Raw genomic sequence first — 18,368 nt, 5'->3', positions numbered from 1 at the left:
GTTCAAGTTATAACGCTGTACCTACCATCTACTTGTGTTTTCTATTATTTTTGTAAGTATAGCAATTTTGCCTCGTATAAAATTAACTCATCAGTGAATCTTTGGACCACACAACGATGGCATTCATACAATTATGGCTTAAAATTTTAAATTTATTTTAGGTAACTTGCCATTAATAACTTGTTGGTCTGTGCCATAGAGTAAAAGTAATACAAATTAAATCGATTTCATTGATTTGTTATCGAAATACCGAAGTAAATAAAAGTAATGTAAATAACTATTGATATTTTCTTGGAACTAAATTAACTTATATTAATTGTCAGTTAAATAACTGTTCTTGAAACGTTTATAAAGTTTATTTTATTGCGCTATGTAGTAACAAATAGTACATAAAAAAATTAATGCATTAGTATTTGGTAATTGAATAATTGGTTTGTTGTAAGCCTAAGCCAAGCTATTATGTTTTTCATCAAAAAAATCCTCTTTTGAATTCTATTTACAAAGATCAACAGGCCTCGAAGGCGTAGGGCTAAAATACAATTAATATATTATTATGTACTTATTACAAAACTTGGATTAGCTGGGATGGCTTCTTGTCCAATCATGCTCCTTGCCTACTACGTTGGCTTACTATTCTCCTTCATCTATTCCTGTTTGTTATCCTGCTAGTCCTGCTATTTCTTGCCAACCATCAATTCCCTCTTTTCTGAAATCTTCCTGTACGCTATCAAACCATGTTTGTCTGAATCGTCCTTTCCTTTTTTTTTGTAATTGGGCCCCGTCTTACAATCATCTTTGACATCCTCTTCCTTTCTATTCTTATCCAGTGGCTCTTCCATCTCACTATCTGTGCTTTTATGAAGCTACTTATGCTTGGTTTTTAATACAGTTCCTCTAGCTCCCTATTTGTTCGTCGCACCAACCTTCCACCGTGTTTTTATCTCCATATATAGCTCTAAGTATTATTCTTTTCCATCTTTTCAATTTCTCCGTATTTGTTTTTTTCATTTTTATCCTTATTAATGTTTTATATATCCTTAACTTTGTTACCTCGATAAATATTTGGATTTCTCTTCAAATTATATTCCATTGGTTCATTAGATATGAAAGTAAACTGCCCCTTTTTTTTTGCTCTTTATTTCCGAGTATCATGTACTTTGACTTTTCCTGGTTTATTTCTAGGTCAAAATATTTTGCCTTCTTTTCTAATCTTTTTATAACATTTTGTAATCCTTTTCGTGTTTTTGTTAAAATAGTAAGATTATCAGCAAAGGTCAGACATTTATGTTTATAGTTGAAGATGGATCCGGTCGTTTTAACCCAGCTATTTCTGAATATTGTTTCCGATACCAGACTAAAAAGCACCGTGAATAACGAATCTTCTTGTCTAAGACCTCTATTCACTTCAAACTCATTTGATAAAAATGCTCTCCATACTACATGATTTGAATTCTTCTATTTTTTATCTCAGTATTTTTTAATTAGCCTATAGTTATGTTATCTTAAAACATGTGCAAGACCCTTGATTTTTTTCCTTTAAAGTTCGTAACTCTAATGGTCCACAATATTTCAATCATAGGTACGTCGATAACACCAAATATTTGCAACCTGTTGCACTCCAAAAATGTACTACTACTTTTCATTTACTTCAAAAATTTTATCGCAGTTTGTTTTGAATAAACTGTGATAAAAAATTAAACAAATGCTAGCTTAAAATAATAACATACTAAGTCAACAAATATCAAATCAGAAGTGAATGACTAATGATCAAAAATTCGATGTTTTTAGTGACCAAAAAATCATTAATTTCATTCAACCTCTAAAATCTCGCAGGGATAGCCCGCAAGGACAAGATTTTCTACAGTTCGTTTTTCTCCTCCGCATACTCCTGATGTTCAAAACGAAACGTTCGACGATATTTTTCGTTATTGAGCCCCATGTTCGATTTTTCTTAAGATGGGGGAATTTCTTAAATTTTTAGTATCGCCTTTATTCGACGTATAATTGAATTAATTGATGTTTTAATTTATTTTATCATGAACTTATTTCGGGACTTTCTTTAGATTTCCTAGTTTGCTAGAAAAGTTTTGCTATTCTAAACATTAAGTATCGTATCGATGATTGGTATTTTAGTATACCTCTAGCGACCTTTTTCTCATATCTATCTGAGTTAGACAAAATACTAAGTTTAACTCCATGTATAATATAAAATACCTACTTATTAACAAAAATATATCAATTTGGATCATACGAGTCAGTCATTTACATTAAAACTCATTTACAATACAATCATTTACATTAAAGAAGTATTAAGTTCTTACATAACTTTAAAATTTACTAGTCAATTAACACGTTCTATATAATTAATTCGAATTATAGTGTATATCACGTTAAATCTTAAAATATTTAACAATAGCTCATATTTACTATCCAATTACATGCAAAGAGCCTTAACAAATAAATAATTTTTAAACAACATCCACAGTTTCCTTATTTATTATTGCTTAACGTCAGTATGATAATTGTCAAGACATTGAGGTAATAAATTAGAGTTTTGTTGACGAAAACTTGCTAAAAGATATAATTTGTACCTGTACATGTGATCATGCTGGATTTTTTCTAACTACTGAAATTTTAAGCACATGTTGAGATTTAACATGGTCGTCTATCTGACAAAAACTTAAATCGTAATATTCTTCTACTTAGAATAAATACCATCATCTATGATTATCATCGTAACGTATCTTATTGGCTGTCTGATAATATCGTAGTTTGTGGTAGCGAACGATGAGTCTGTGCCACATAGGCACAGAACACCATCCTCAAAGTGCAGTAGAAAGAACGACATTACCGCGGTATTTAGGAATACGATGACTTGTGAATATAAGTGAGCAATTAAAAAAACAGATTACTAATTTAAAATCTTATTTTTAGTTGCAGGCTAAGACATGAATCTATGTACTCTACATCCCGCGATTTGCGCAGTAGATGACATAAAGCCAATTCTAGGGAACCAGAAATGCACATAAACTAAGAACGAAAAAATGCACATCTTGATAGGTAAACCTCTGCATGGGCGATATCCCAATGAAGTCATTAAGACTATGTCGACAACACGCATTGGTCTAGTAATTGCGATTCAGGATCAGGTTACACCAACCAAAAATTACCTGCAATATATCGTCAAAGACCCTCAGATCCAAAACTACAAAAGCCGATATGGATGTCAAGCCCAAGAAACCATTCAACATCTTACCGGGGACTGCGAGGTATTTGCTGCAACTAAATATAAGGATGCAACAGATGATGATGGATGATCAAATAAGGCTCAGATGGCATGTATCCAATACTTTTGCATATGGGATTAAAGGTATTGATACCACACATATGCAAGCTCCTCAATGCCAGTTTATCAGGGAAGGTTGTACCGGAAATATAGCAAAAGGTTAAAGTCATATACTTGCTCAAGGTAGGTAAGGTATCAAACATCAAAGTTATATAGACCAACAAGTCGCTAGAAAGACTTCTCGATAGGTATATAAGAAACGAAGTATTAAAAGATAATTCTCTAAGCAATCATCAATATGCATAATAACCTGGTAATTCTACGGACTCAGCGTTGGATGATTTATATAGGCTTATTTCAAATTCAATAGACGAGAAAGGGGTAGCAATATCCCCTTTTTGAGATATAAAAAAGGTATTTAAGGATTTTACCACCAACTCTTTGGTTAAAGCAACAAGTATACGAGGCACAATTGCGGTAATCCACAGATGCATCGGGGCATCCCTGAAGAATCAGATAGTAATATTCACTCTGGGTAAAGCAACCTTCAAAGCAAGAGCAGGTGGAGGCTGTACACAAGGAGGAGTTCTGTCACCTCTTATTTGGGAAATCTTGGTAGATGATCTTCACAAAAATCTGTCCACAAAAGACTTTTACTGTGTACGATACACTGAAAATTTTGCAACCGTGTCGTCGTCAGGGACAAATTCGCCCAGGCGATATCTCGGAGAATGCATGTAGCCCTAAATATAATTGATAACTGGTGTAAACAATAGAGACTGACCGTCAATGCTAAAACACACAATTCTTAAACTTCACAGAAAAGACAGCATTACGAGGCGTAAAACCACCGGTACTGGGAGGAACAGAGGAAGCTACCTGGTACACTAATAGCTCAAAAACATCGGAGGGAGTATGAGCCGGTATAGTAGGGACAAAGCAAGCGATACCCTCTAGCAAGTCTATCTAAGGATATCATAATTTTCCAAGCAGAAATAACGCCAATCCATCACTGCGTGAAAGAAAGAAAAACGCAGAAATGAACGTACCGTTCAATTGCCATCTTCACAGATAGCCAGGCAGCGCTTAAGTCCAATTTCTTAGTTGCATTACAAAGAGTTTATTTACTCTTTGTAATGTATTGTCCTCTTTGGTAATACACCAAACTTAACTGTGATGCAGTCATACGCTAAATAAATAAATGTATATCAATAAATTCTCTTCTTCAACTACAGGATCGTTATATGATGTTGGGAGACAATGGTGTGTATGCAGTACTTCTAATTTCTATATTTCTTGACTTAGCTTCACATTAAAAAAAAAACGTTTATTAACATTAACCTATATTCTAAGTGTTACATATAGAATAGATGTCGTAGGTCGGTATTCCTCATCAATGGTATGGCTGTACTATTCTAAAAAATAACGATCCTCGTGAGTTAGAATGTATCAAATGATATAGAACATGTGTTTATGAAAACAGTGCCTTACAACTAGGTACTTCTTAATTTGCACTCTTTAATATAGTTTTTATTAGGTAAAGTGAGTCAACGTGTTTACGTATATTATTTTTATAACACATTTTATAATTCTTTGTTTCTGATTATGGAAATACACGTCGCGATATACTATTTTTAACACTTCTTTTAACACTTCTACTGTTTTGTTTTTTATTGGTTCTAAATTTAATATCGCAGTAGCAGTACCATTCTTAATAATTTATTATTATCGTGATATTTTGCTTATTTATTTGTGGTTTTATACTTACAGAATGAAATTACATATTATATTCCATCAGACTAACCATGATCTCGAGGAACCGCTACTGTTAAATAATTATTATAACATCAAATCAAATTAATACTTCCTGTAAATGTAAGTCACATCCCTTTAAACCTGGCATCCTTTGATGTCTCTCGTAAGTTTGAGTTTCGAAAGCTTTCATTCATTATTCTCGAAACACATGGCGGTGTCGTAAAAAGTATGAAATGATTGTATACGCACTAAAGAAAACTCTATTTCTATATGAAAACAACGTGATGGCAGAGTCGTGTAAGAGATTAAAATGTTTTGTGAGATTTTCATATAGGATTTAAAAACATAAACTAGACGAATCACCAATGAGAAAGTACTAGAGGGAATGATAACGGAAAGGTAATATTGATCAAAGGCGTTAAAAACGTTGCATATAGCCTTAAGATGAATAATATGTTTACGTAATTTAACTGTTTTACTTCATATTTATTTATTTAAAAATTTTTCACATTTTTTCTGCCATTTGTACAATTTATTTATTTTATACAATTAAATTTAATAAAACTATAATAGAATACACTTACAAAAATTTATTTCTTTTTTTTTTGTTATAAATACGTTGGATTATATTATCTCAATAGTATTCTATTGTGGAATATAATATCATCTCAACAGTACACCCAAAAGATGATGAACATAAATAGTATTGGCGTAAAACAATTACTACACAATGGAACATTTGACATTTTAGATATAGCCACTTCCGATTTCCAGAGCACTTCTTCAATCAGGAAGTAACTTCACTTATATAAGTTTTATTTGTGGCTGCAGGTGACACGTATCTCTTGATACTGTACTACAAATATATTCGTTTTTAAGAGATCTATTATAAGACCAGTGCATTGAAAAATAAAAAAAAAATATTGTAAAACATTTTTAATGTAATAGCAGTAATTATCATTGATTTTGGACATTTTTTGACGAAAATCTCGATTTTTTTTCTCTTCTGTAATAATTTTAAGCCTTTATTTTTTACACTGGACAATACTTACTACTGCAAAACTTTTCAGAAATACATTTAAAAAATATTCCATTAGAGAACATCTTCTGTTTAAGTATTCTGTGCTAACTAAAGTTTTTTTCAGTGATAGATCGAATCTCCTAATAAAACTATCAGAGTTGTTACTTGCTCATTAGACCTAATTGCTCGGTTACTATATTACTTAAAGCCCTATAAGCTATTTTATGTCATACTAGTTTATTATTGTGTGTTTATTGCTTAGTTAAAACCAACTACGTAATTGTGTACTTTATCCCCGCACGGGCCAGAAAGGTTCCGTCAAGATACGATACGGAAATAAAAATTCAAGGAAATATTAACCAAAAGTTGAAAAAATAATAGGACTTCGCCTTAACATAAAAATAAATAAGGAGACAAAATAAGGAATAAGAAATTGGGTAATTGGTCATAGGTCCGAAAGTTGTTGCCTGAACAATAAATTAGCATACCTGATTATTTTTTTTATAACCGTAAAGTAGAGACAGAGTAAAATAAAGAAAATTATTCAAGAAAATCAACTTTCCACACTAGCTGCTCTTAACACACAAGAGATACAACACACAACTATCAATACTACAGTTCTATTCTAACTTATTTAATACCAAAGAATCAAAATAATATCCAAGATCCAGCCAAGTATCGCCCAATTACGTGTTTTCTAACTGTGTATAAATTGGTCACATCCTATGTAGCCCAGCGTCTCTACTAATACTGCACTCTAAACAATATATTATCAGAGAACCTCAATAGAAAGGATGAGCTAAGGGTTTCATGGGCTGTAAAGAACTTATTATAGACTCATTTCTAACCAGGCATACACCAAAAAAAGGAACCTCTTTACTGCCTTTATTGTTTACAAGAAAGCCTTTGACTCAGTGCCGCATGAATAACTTGTAGCTATATTAAAAATATACAAAGTTTATGATAATATAGTGACTGCCGAGTAACTATTTAATATGTTTATTTAAAAAATTCCCTAATCAGCACATCGCCTTCTAGCCGTGGGATGGCGAAGGCAATTAAATTTTATGACTTTTTCGTCTGGGAATGTATCGTAATATTAATATTTGGGTTATGTAGATATGGTCAGTCGAATTGTACCACCGAAGCAAACTGAATTAAATAAGACTTTAAAGTCACATTTGTGTATTTTAATACAAAAATAATTTTTTTGTAATAGAAATTTAATTTTGTATTTTTTCGAACCAGGAGTCTCTTCAAAAATTAACCGTAGGACCTTGCTAACGTAGCGACCGTGACAGGACTTATATACGGGTGTGTGTTATTTTCGCTTATTTTAGTGCAAACTTTTTTCCGGCGAATAATTTTGTTTTTAGTCGTGAGGCTCGGCCAAAGTTAACCTTTTTAAGCGAAAAATTGAATCAGATAAAAAACGCAGAACGGTGCTTCGTAGTGCATTTACGAAAGTTGCTATTGTTTTGGTCAGTTTGTTAGCTGAACCGGTGGACACTCGACCTTGACAGAAAATTAGCGTACAGTGGGAACTTTTACAAGTAAAGTACAATGAGCTTTGTGAGGTGGAAAGTTGAAAGTATATTGGAAGAAGCTACTGAAGAAGAGTTAATCAGTGAGATAGTGTAAGGTACTTTGAACTTAAGTACAAATATGATGACACAAGAATTCTCCACCCTTATGCGAAGCATTTCGAAATACTGCAAATAAAGATACTGAACTTACAGTTGCAAATAAAGTGGTACATTTTAAAGATTTCTTTGAGTTACTGGACCAAGTACATATAATACAACCTATTTATCATGAGAACCCTTTAATAAGTGGTATTGTTTTAAACTACTATCTAACAAATTGGCCAAAATCTGTTTGTATTTATACAGACGCATCTAAAAGTTCAAAGGGTACTGGTTGTGCCTTTTATATTCTAGATAAATTTATAGAAAAAATGTTTAAGCTGCCCACAAATTTCTCTATTTTTAGTGCTGAGGCTGCGGCCATATATGAAGCTTTAATTTATTTTAAATTTGCATCATATAGTTCAGCAGTAATTTTATCTGATTCATTATCTGTACTTACAGCTATTCAAAAACCGCAACTACCATGAAGTACTTCTAATCCATACATTTTTTTAATTAAAAAATGCTTATTTGAAATCAATAAATACACCCAAAAAATACAATTGATGTGGATCAAAGCACATTCAGGACTTATATATAATGAACACGTAGACCAGTTAGTTAAAAATTCCATCATTCATGGAATACTAACCAACTATCATCCTTGCATTATAGATGCTTTTGCTTGTTCAAGAACTGAACAAATGAACAACTGGAAAGCACACTGGGAAAAGTACTGTAGTATTTCAACAACACAATATAGTTTGATACAACCAAATATTCCAAAAAAACTTTGGTATAAGAATTTCATCCTCCCTCGCAAATATATAACTACCATCAGTAGACTTAGATTTGGTCATGCATGTTATCCTGCACATTTATTTAAAATAAATATATTAGATTCCGATATTTGTCAAGAATGTCAGATAAAAGTGACTTAAACCACATATTTTTTAAAGTCAAAAGTATAAACAACCCACCAATAACCTAATTAAAAGAATGATGGACAAGAACATCCCACTTCCTGTTAATATTCTCTTTCTACTATCACTTAATGAAAAGAAAATGTTTGACTGCTTGATAAACTTTTTGTCTTATAGTAAAGTATGCCTGTAATTAGATTTGTAACCCATGTTTAGAAAAAAATTAAAAAAAAGATTAAAAAAAGAAATTTAAAAAAATACTTGTATAATATAGTATTTATTAACATAGTATGAGTATATACATTAGCTAAGTACGGAATAATTATATTATTATTATATTAATCATGTTTCACTAATTCTTTAAATATTTATATGCATATTTAAATTCGATAATAAAGCTCATGCTGATTGTGACTGGCTGAATGATAATGGTCCAAGCCAAGGACAAAAAAAAATATTCATAGATTTTACTTGACCTTCAGCCAGTTCCATAGACAAGGATTCATGTACTGCAACATCAAACGTTAAATTATCCATTGATAATAACTTTCTTTTAATGGCTTGTGACGTAATACCACATACAAACTTGTCTCTCCAAGCTTCTTGCAAAAATGCACCAAACTTACAGTGTACTGACAAACTTTTGAGCTTTTTCACATAAGCTTTAATGTCATCCACAAGGAAACTAAGTTTATAGGAAAAAGGTATATAAAAACCCAGTCGGGCTATGTTAAATAGACAAAACGTTTTCGAAATAAATATTCCATCATCAGTGTCCTAAAAAAGTATTTAACCACTTTATGAAAAAGGACATGAAATAATTTAAATTTTGACTAAGGTTAATGTAAGATGTGGTTAATACTTACAGGTTAATACATGGATGTAGCCACTAAATATGGGGGTAAAAACCCTTTAAAAATTACTAGTTGAAATTTAGAAACTTTACGTTTACTTTCTCAAGTTATAAGTTGAGTACTTTACGATCAATATATTACAAAACCACTTCTAACCATCAAATTTTGTCCATTTCATATATTTGTCAACACACAAAATATAACTACATCACTCAGTCTGTTAACACTTAATCAGATATTTATATTCATGAACTTGTAACTCAATTAGTTTTACATTTACCAGGTACCAAATGTTTCTTTTTGACATACAGGGCCTTATATAATTGAGTTATAAGTCAAATTTTACATGAACTTTATATTACAATAATTTTAATTCATTCACTCAATAACATTCTCACATATTAAATATATTAATTTCTATACGTTTTCAAGAACCCAACTTTCCACCTGTGTCTAGTTTCCATTTTCCAGGTACCAAATGTTATTGAAACATAAAGGGCCTTATATTAGAATCTTTTTCACCACACCACTTGACACTTGTATAGTTGGTTGCCTAACTATAATCACATAATTTTCTCACCACAATTTCATCTCACATACATAATTTAAAACAACAACATTGATGGGTGATACTGTTATAATTTTTTTATTTTTATTTCAACTTTCACAATTTTAAATAACGTTGGCTTCTGTTTTAAATAGACACATACAGTTACACTGACTGCTCTGTTACAACTTCCGTCATAACCTGTCAAGATTGTCATTTCAATCAGTTGCTTTCATAAAGTCCTTGTAGACATACCCATAGATAAAAATGGACATACCGTCTCAGGACTTGCAACTTAATGTAGTCATATGTCGCTATGTTACCAATCCAACGGTAACTTTACCATCTTAATTTTAAACAAGACATAATGTAAACTAAATTTCAATTAGTAATTTTTAAAGGGTTTTTACCCCCATATTTAGTGGCTACATTCATGTATTAACCTGTAAGTATTAACCACATCTTACATTAACCTTAGTCAAAATTTAAATTATTTCATGTTCTTTTTAATTAAGTGGTTAAATACTTTTTAGGACACTGATGATGGAATATTTATTCCGAAAACATTTTGTCTATTTAACATAGCCCGACTGGGTTTTTATATACCTTTTTATAAAGGATTTTATTAAAAATTCTTTAATGTCATCTTCTTGGTCTTGAATTACATTCCAAAACTTATACCTTTCTGCAATTTGTAACCTTTTCGGACTAAAATGTTCAAGTAATTTTGTTTTTAACACATCATAACTCTTAGCACTGGGTAAATCTGGAGTTAAAGTGTCCTTAAGAGTTGAGTATGCCTCTCCACCGATCAGTGTTAATAACATAGACACCTTCATTTGTTCTTCTACCACATTACATACAAACAGTTGTTCCATTCTCTCCATGTAACTTACTATATCTCCCACTTTTGGGTAAAAATGTTCTATATTACCAATTAGGTTATTTGCCATGATTTTAGATTTTATTCACTTAAGACTTGTGAAAAATCTTAATATGTTGGCTATTTTGAGTTAGGTGGACACATGGTGACATCGGTACTTAATCCTTAAACTTTTGATTTCACACTTGAACTTGTGGACTGACTGACCTACACGTGGATACGTTGACTTGTCGCCAAATAATGTTATGTATTTTAATTAAAAGACATTTTTAATTAATAGAACTTTATTCATGAATATATCAACATCAACAACCGTTGACATCTGCCTGTCATGATTCTTCTTTTTTTGGTTGCCGCAGACAACATTCACAACAGTGACCATCGACGGCATAAATGACCCGTCCTCTATTCCCAGCACCAGTAATGCCTTCATTAGTGATCAGTGTAGTAGTGTCTGGGGACTCGGGAGACTGAGACCTCGGAAGCCCTGAATAAGACATCGAAGAGGATGTCGAAAGCTCAGCTCAATGTTGATCAACTCGGTTCGATCCGGAAGACTGGTGAGTTTAATTAGTTCCTGTAATAGTATTATCTTAGCTCTAGGTTTAATTGTTCTAACCGCGGAAACCTTTCGGAACATATATATATGTATATATATATATATATATATATATATATATATATATATATATATATATATATATATATATATATATATATATATATACGAAGTAACAAGAAGTCGAGAGACCTCTCTTTGATAGCAAATTAGGTGAACCGCAAATTCAAAGAGTATCCTTTTACTTCGACATGCATCTACGATTCACCCTTGAAAAATACTATCTTTTTCGTTTTTTACCTCGAGAAAAGTCGTCTAAATGAAAGTAAAATATTGTATTTCATTTCAATTGAAACTCCACCATTGCTCTACACGTGTTTCGAGTTATTCAACAGGAACACTTGTGGAAGTTCAAACTGAAATGAAATGCAGTCTAATATTTGGCCATTATAATTAAAATAACAGCCTGGTACGCTAGCAGCGGCATCTATACGAAGTAACAAGAAGTCGAGAGACCTCTCTTTGATAGCAAATTAGGTGAACCGCAAATTTAAAGCCTCTTACTAGACACAGTTTGAACTTCCACAAGTGTTCCTGATGATGAGTTGAATAACTCGAAACACGTGTAGAGCAATGGTGGAATTCCAATTGAAATAAAATGCAATCTATTACTTTCATTTAAACGTCTTTTCTCTACGGACAGAGCAAAAAAGATAGTATTTGTCAAGGGTGAATCGTAGATGCATGTCGAAGTAAAAGGATACTTCTAGCGTCATTCAAAAGCCATAACACGCAGCGTGTTACAAAGCTAATATAACTGCAAAATGTAACTATTCAGCGGCAGAATATAATAAGTTATAATAGGGATTGAACATACGGCAGTAGGATGTAACTAATCAGCGGCAGAATGCAAGATGCAAGGGCAAACAGAAGAGTATTAATAAAGAGTCGACATTGGGGGGACAGTTACTAGAAATGATCTAAATAAACGACTTACCGCCAAGTTATCTGCTTCAATCGAAGGCTGACACACAAGTGAAGTAACACTTTGCGATATTGGTATGAGAGCTTAAATTTTCTCTAAAGAGGGATTTTTTTGGCTCATGCGAGATTAGCCCTAATTATACTTTAGGAGAGAGAACGGTTTCGATTTAAAGGGCCCTTTTACGTTGTTTTTTTTAACTCGACTTTTTTAACTCGGAGGTTTTAGAAAGAGAGAAAATTATCTCTGCTCTTAGAACTGAAGGGTTAGTAAATAGACAAAAGACACAAGCTATTGCCTTGTTTCTGACAAAGGAAAAGATCGCAGAAGCACCATAACTTGCCCTCGTTACGAAAATTAAAAACGTAGTATATATAACCCTTCTAAGGATTTGTTAGCCATGAGCGTAGCAAAAATAAATTTTTGAAAGAAAAAAAAAATAGGAGAAGTTGCGGGATGATTGAACATGCTTAAACTTAGATACAAGTCGTCTTCAAAAATCCAAGATCAATGATCACTGTCGAATCCAAGATCAATTTCGAACGTAACCGTATTTTCCTCTTTCGTCAAATCCCACGTCATACTTTTATGAATGAAAAACAAGAAATATTAACAGTCTACCTTCTTTTGTCCCTCAGTTAACTTCATACTTTCGCTTTGTGCGATTATGTGATTGGAAAATAGCTCTGCAAATATTAACTTCCGTAATAATTAACTCTACTTAATTTGTTATGAGTTTTACTCATTTTGTTTTAGCTTACCATTTTGTCACCCTCAATTTTCTTTGTGATTAACTGATCCTCTTCGTTACCTCTTTGTTGTAGCTGATCTGTATAACTGATTAGTACTTTTACGGTATTAGGTGAGGCAATAGGAAAAGCACAGTAAAAAATGTAATCATTAATCAAGGTATATTATATTTTACGTACAATATATTTTCTAAATATTTAAATTTAATAGTAAATAAACTTAATTCACTCAACTATTCAAGATCCCACATGCAACAGATACGATCCGAAAAGATGAAAAAAAAAAAAACGCTCTACATATAAAAAATATTAATATTGCATTAAACGTTTTGTTTCATTCCTTTTTCTCTTTGGAACAGTTCTATTAGTGACATCTTTTTGGAAGACATTTTAGATCTTGCTGTTGAAGGCACTTAAAATTTACTCATAAATATATACAGTGAAGACGTTTAGATTGGAATAAATTTATTGTTTTTTTATTTAACAATATTTTGACAAACTGGTTTTAAAAGTAAATATTTATTTTTAACTACTCCTAAGGTTTATAATTAAATGGCATGTTGACATCACCACTTTTTATATTTTTTATATTTTTACGCACCGCAAAAAAGCAAAAATATTGCTTATTATAAAGCATATATACATATAATATTATTGCAGCTATTGTCTAGTTACATCCAAATAATAAAAATTGTAAAATGCATAGCAATTTGATTGATATGCTTTCAATAGGTTGGCGTACCAGCAAATTGTAAACGGATAGTACGCGCATTTTTTGATACTGTTTTTCCTACCAGAGAGATAGGTAGAAGAGGATTTATATAGTAGCCAGTAAGATCTTCTGATCTAACCGCCCTTGATTTTTAATTTAAGGGTAATTTTATGTATAAGAAAGAATTCGTGATAAGGTAAGAAGAGCCGGACCAGGAACTTTAAGCTGAAGTATCGAAAGAATTTAACCGTCCACATTTGTCTCATTTGGAAACCAATGGCATTGAGGTAAAAGTGTAACCGCCAAGTACTGGGGGATTCAAAAAGAAAAAATAAATATCATTATATTTATATAACTTATATAACTTAATTAACAGTTATAGCATAAAAGGAACTGTTAGAAATAAAAATGAACCTACAAAAGCATTTTTTCAAGACACTTTGTTAAATAAAAAATAATAAATTTATTCCAACCTAAAGGTCCTCACTTTATTATAAAAACTACTTTGAAATCACATACAGCTTATTCCTAATTAAGTTAGGAAATAAATAGATCGTTAATAAACAATAGACAAGTTCAGTTCAGATAAGTAATCAATAATTACTAGTTTCATGTATAATAAACAGATCTTAATGTATAATAAACAGAATTACAAAATTTGAGTATAATTTGGATTTTATTGCCGCTGACGTTCTACGGGTTAAGTTGCAGTATGACTTCAGGAGATCTCTCATGTACCTCTTGTACCTACTGTTACTTTTTCAATTTATTTTTTTTAACTTGTAAGTTAAATGCCTTGTCATTTTCTCACCTAATTTTATATAAATCTTTCCGGTACGAACTACATCGCATGGCATTATTTTCGCATTTTTCTGTGGTTATGACAAAAAAGTCAATTCGCCAAAAGTATAGTTCTGACTATATTTTTGCTTATCCACCATTTCGTTACTTCCTGCTACGCAATGACTCTTACTTCGTAAGAGTATAATAGAAAACTGGTTGTAATTGATGTAGTATTACATTTACTCTAAAATGCACTAAGGCTAAACACATTTTTAAAAATCTCGTAAGGAGAACCTGAACACATTTAAAAATAAACAGGTCTAAACAGCACAGAACGATCCCCGATTATATATAACCTACTAGCGGTTTACCCCTATAAGCAGAGCATAAACCAACTAATTTTTTTACATTTCTACCGCAACAAACCTTTTTTATTCTTTGAGTAAAATTTTTTAGGCGTATCTAATCGAAATAAATACTTTTTCTATCATGGAATAATTTTAAAAAATACATTTGATCTTAAACAAATATACAGAATCGAATAAAAAAGGTTTGGGGCTGTAGAAATGCAAAAAAATATATATTCGGTATATTCCGTTCTAAGCATCTTTTTATAATATCTGATGGTTTTTATTTACTGAATGAAGAATATTTTACTAAATGTAAAATATTCTCACATTTGGAACATGTAACGTGGTGATAAATTTTCTCTGATTATATATATATATATATATATATATATATATATATATATATATATATATATATATCTTGAAATTCCGTAATGTAATCAGAGGAAGTAGACATCAGAGAGGATGTCGAAAGCCGAAACCCTGCTGAGTTAAATATTAAAAAAACGTTGCCGAACAAACTGGTACCGATATAAAGAAAAAAACTTTGGCATCAGTATAACATAAAGAAAAGATTGAACTTGTTTATTGTTTAAATAACTGATTAAATTGGTTGTACTGTTTCAAAAACAATCATATCTTCTCTTTTTGAGATTTATTTTAAATTAGTAAGGGCATCTTCTGCTTTAAAATACGAAATAAACAAAATTAAGAAACTTCTTTCTAAAAGATAAAAATAAACAAGCAAAGTATTAGAATGAGTTTTATCCGAATAAGGCAAATCTTAATACTGATTTAGTTAAATCTACAGTAAGATATATCACATTCTTTGTATTTCATAATACCGGTTCTTTTAAAAAATATCATTCTACATAGTTATAAACTAGTTTTCAAAGAAATAATACGTTTTTGTTATTGGTCATTTTAATGACAATAACTTTGGTCTTTTAGTAATTCATCGTTCTTAATAATTTATTAGAATCTATATAGTTAAAAAAATTACGGTATTTTTTAAAAGAATCAATACTAAAATCACATAGTTTCTTTCACCACGGCCTCCAAGGTTTATCTTCCTCAGGCTCTGCTTTCCTTACTACCAAAGACAATGGCCTCGGTTGGCTGTACATAGATTCCATAGGTTCGGGACTATGACTGGGAGAATAATTTGAGTAACTGCTGTTCGCTGATGTGGTTGAAGCGGTTCTTTCCGGTACTATTGGCACTAATAATGGTACTGCTGCCGACGAATACTGAGGCTGTGATTGTAAAGTCGTAGGAAGTACCAGAGCTAAATCCCCATTCGGTAGTCTTGTCGGTACTAGTTGAACTCCAGTACCATTACCGTTGCTAAGAATAATGCCACTGCTTTGAGGTACTTGCTGCTCTAAAGGTTTTTGAGTATTTGGAAGTATGTGAACTTGTACTTGAGGAACTTCTTGTGGTTTGGAACCTTGGCTGAGACAATTGGCTAGATGCTGAAGTAACCTTCGTCGAACGATTGGATCTAAACCTGGAAATCTACCGACTTCAGAAGCGCACTCGCTAAACCCTGCTCTAAATTTATTAACTACTAAGGGATCTGCTGCCGCTGACATTGCAACTTGCTGTCTTTGAAGGTTCTGTAAATGTTTGACTGTCATCTCGAGGATGTCTGCTTTTTCAAGCTTCGAATGTCTGGCAGGCTGGAAAAAATAATGTAATATAATTTTTATAGTATTTACAATAAGCTTTTATATTAATTGAAAAATAACGTTGTTATGTACACTAAACAATTCATAAAATGATCAATTGAGCCATTCCCACTAAAACGTATTTAGATGCCTAAAGACAGTAACAGTGTTGTAAAAACATTTTATATTAATTTTAGTTTATTTTTGGTTCTCACAAATATTGAATTGGATCTTATGCGACAGACTGTACTTTTTGCCTGCAGGGTATTTGTGCCATAAATATCTTATAAGGGCCTCCTTTGGGTTAAACTGACGCCGACCGGTCGACGAGATAAGATTTGGTTCAAGCCAAAACTGTGGCAGATTAGAGTCTCAAGTAAATAGCCGAACGCGCAGTGTGTGCGGTACTCGCCGGTACCTATCTCTTCTCCTCCAAAATGCAGTGAAAAAGTGCATTTGTTTGTCTATAGTCGCGCGCCCCTAAAACGCCGGTATAACAATGAACAATGTGTTAAAGCGAACTCTTTCATTAGTAATAGTGCTTTTGTAAATATTCCAGTTATTAAATTTGTAGATTCGATTAATTACGCTTTATTTTTCTCTTAAGTACAACCCTACCAAACCAAACACATCAGGAATCATCGCCGTGAAGTCCGCTAATTTGGTACTGTACCCGCAGGGGAAAGTAATTTAATAAGCTTTCCCCCGAACAATTGGTGGAGATCAGTCAAAGTTCCACCAAACAGTGATAGTGAAAAATCAAACTAATGATCGGTGTTATTTATTTTTTGACACAAAAATAGTACCTACTGGTTTTTTAATGACATTTTTTAATGACTGTCAAAAAAAAACACTCTTGTATTGTTAAGATTTATTCGTGTAGTTCAGTTGTCGATGTAATCAGTGGCGGACTAAGGCTAAATTTGGCCCTAGGCAACATTGTAATTCCGGGCCTATTTTTCAGTCATGACACATATTTTCCTTTTGGTTGTTTGGTTTCAAAGCATAAAGTATGTAGTTCTATTTAATTATCGGATTCCAAGCGAAAATTAGAATGGTTAAATAAATTCTTAGTATTGTGTTTAAATTTGGGAATGTGGCACTAATATTATTTTTCTTAATAAATGACCACATGGATACAGGCGAAATAATATTTTCTTATAAAAATCTCTCTATTATTATTCACAGTCAGTGAAGGTTCCATATATTGACAATTTTTTATGTATATTTTTCAAATCATTCGTCCGTTTTGTCATTAGCGTTATTTGCTTGGAAAATTATTTACAGACCTAGTACAGTAAGTTGCTGATTTCAATATAATCCAAACAATCTCATTTAACTTTTTCCCCGCTATTCATTGTTCAGAAGAAGGAGGCAATAGTTAATTTTCTTGTTATTTGTTTTGACCCTTAACCATTATATCGAATAGAAGATGATTCCAAAGATTCATTTATTGATTTTAGTGGATTTTTTATATCCTACACTCGCATGGCGTCTGTTAAGTATCTGGTCATAATGCAATGTCGTTTACAAAACTCTTACAATTATATTAAATTAATGTTTTCTTTTTTTTCGTTTTTACTGCTGGTCTTTTTGTAGAATAGTTTCGGACAAAAATGATGATTGTTGTAATTGTTCTCCATCTCAAGTTAAAAAAATTTTTTAA

The 18,368-nt window shown here is 31.8% G+C and overlaps 1 protein-coding gene across 1 annotated transcript in view; it reads right to left on the bottom strand.

Annotated features, from left to right (window-relative positions):
- Nucleotides 1-13,335: 13,335 nt before the first annotated feature.
- The window catches only part of hry (bHLH transcriptional repressor hairy), a 41,545-nt gene continuing 36,512 nt past the window's right edge, over nucleotides 13,336-18,368 (bottom strand). The window contains exon 3 of the mRNA XM_072526033.1: nucleotides 13,336-16,714. Within this exon, the coding sequence (XP_072382134.1) occupies nucleotides 16,079-16,714 (636 nt within the window). The 3' untranslated portion in view covers nucleotides 13,336-16,078. The remainder of the gene's footprint in view (nucleotides 16,715-18,368) is intronic.

This window comes from Diabrotica undecimpunctata, chromosome 3, assembly GCF_040954645.1.
Source record: "Diabrotica undecimpunctata isolate CICGRU chromosome 3, icDiaUnde3, whole genome shotgun sequence".
Taxonomy (NCBI): Eukaryota; Metazoa; Arthropoda; class Insecta; order Coleoptera; family Chrysomelidae; genus Diabrotica; species Diabrotica undecimpunctata.
Note: the sequence above shows the minus strand (reverse complement) of the source record. Positions and strands in the feature narration are given on the sequence as shown.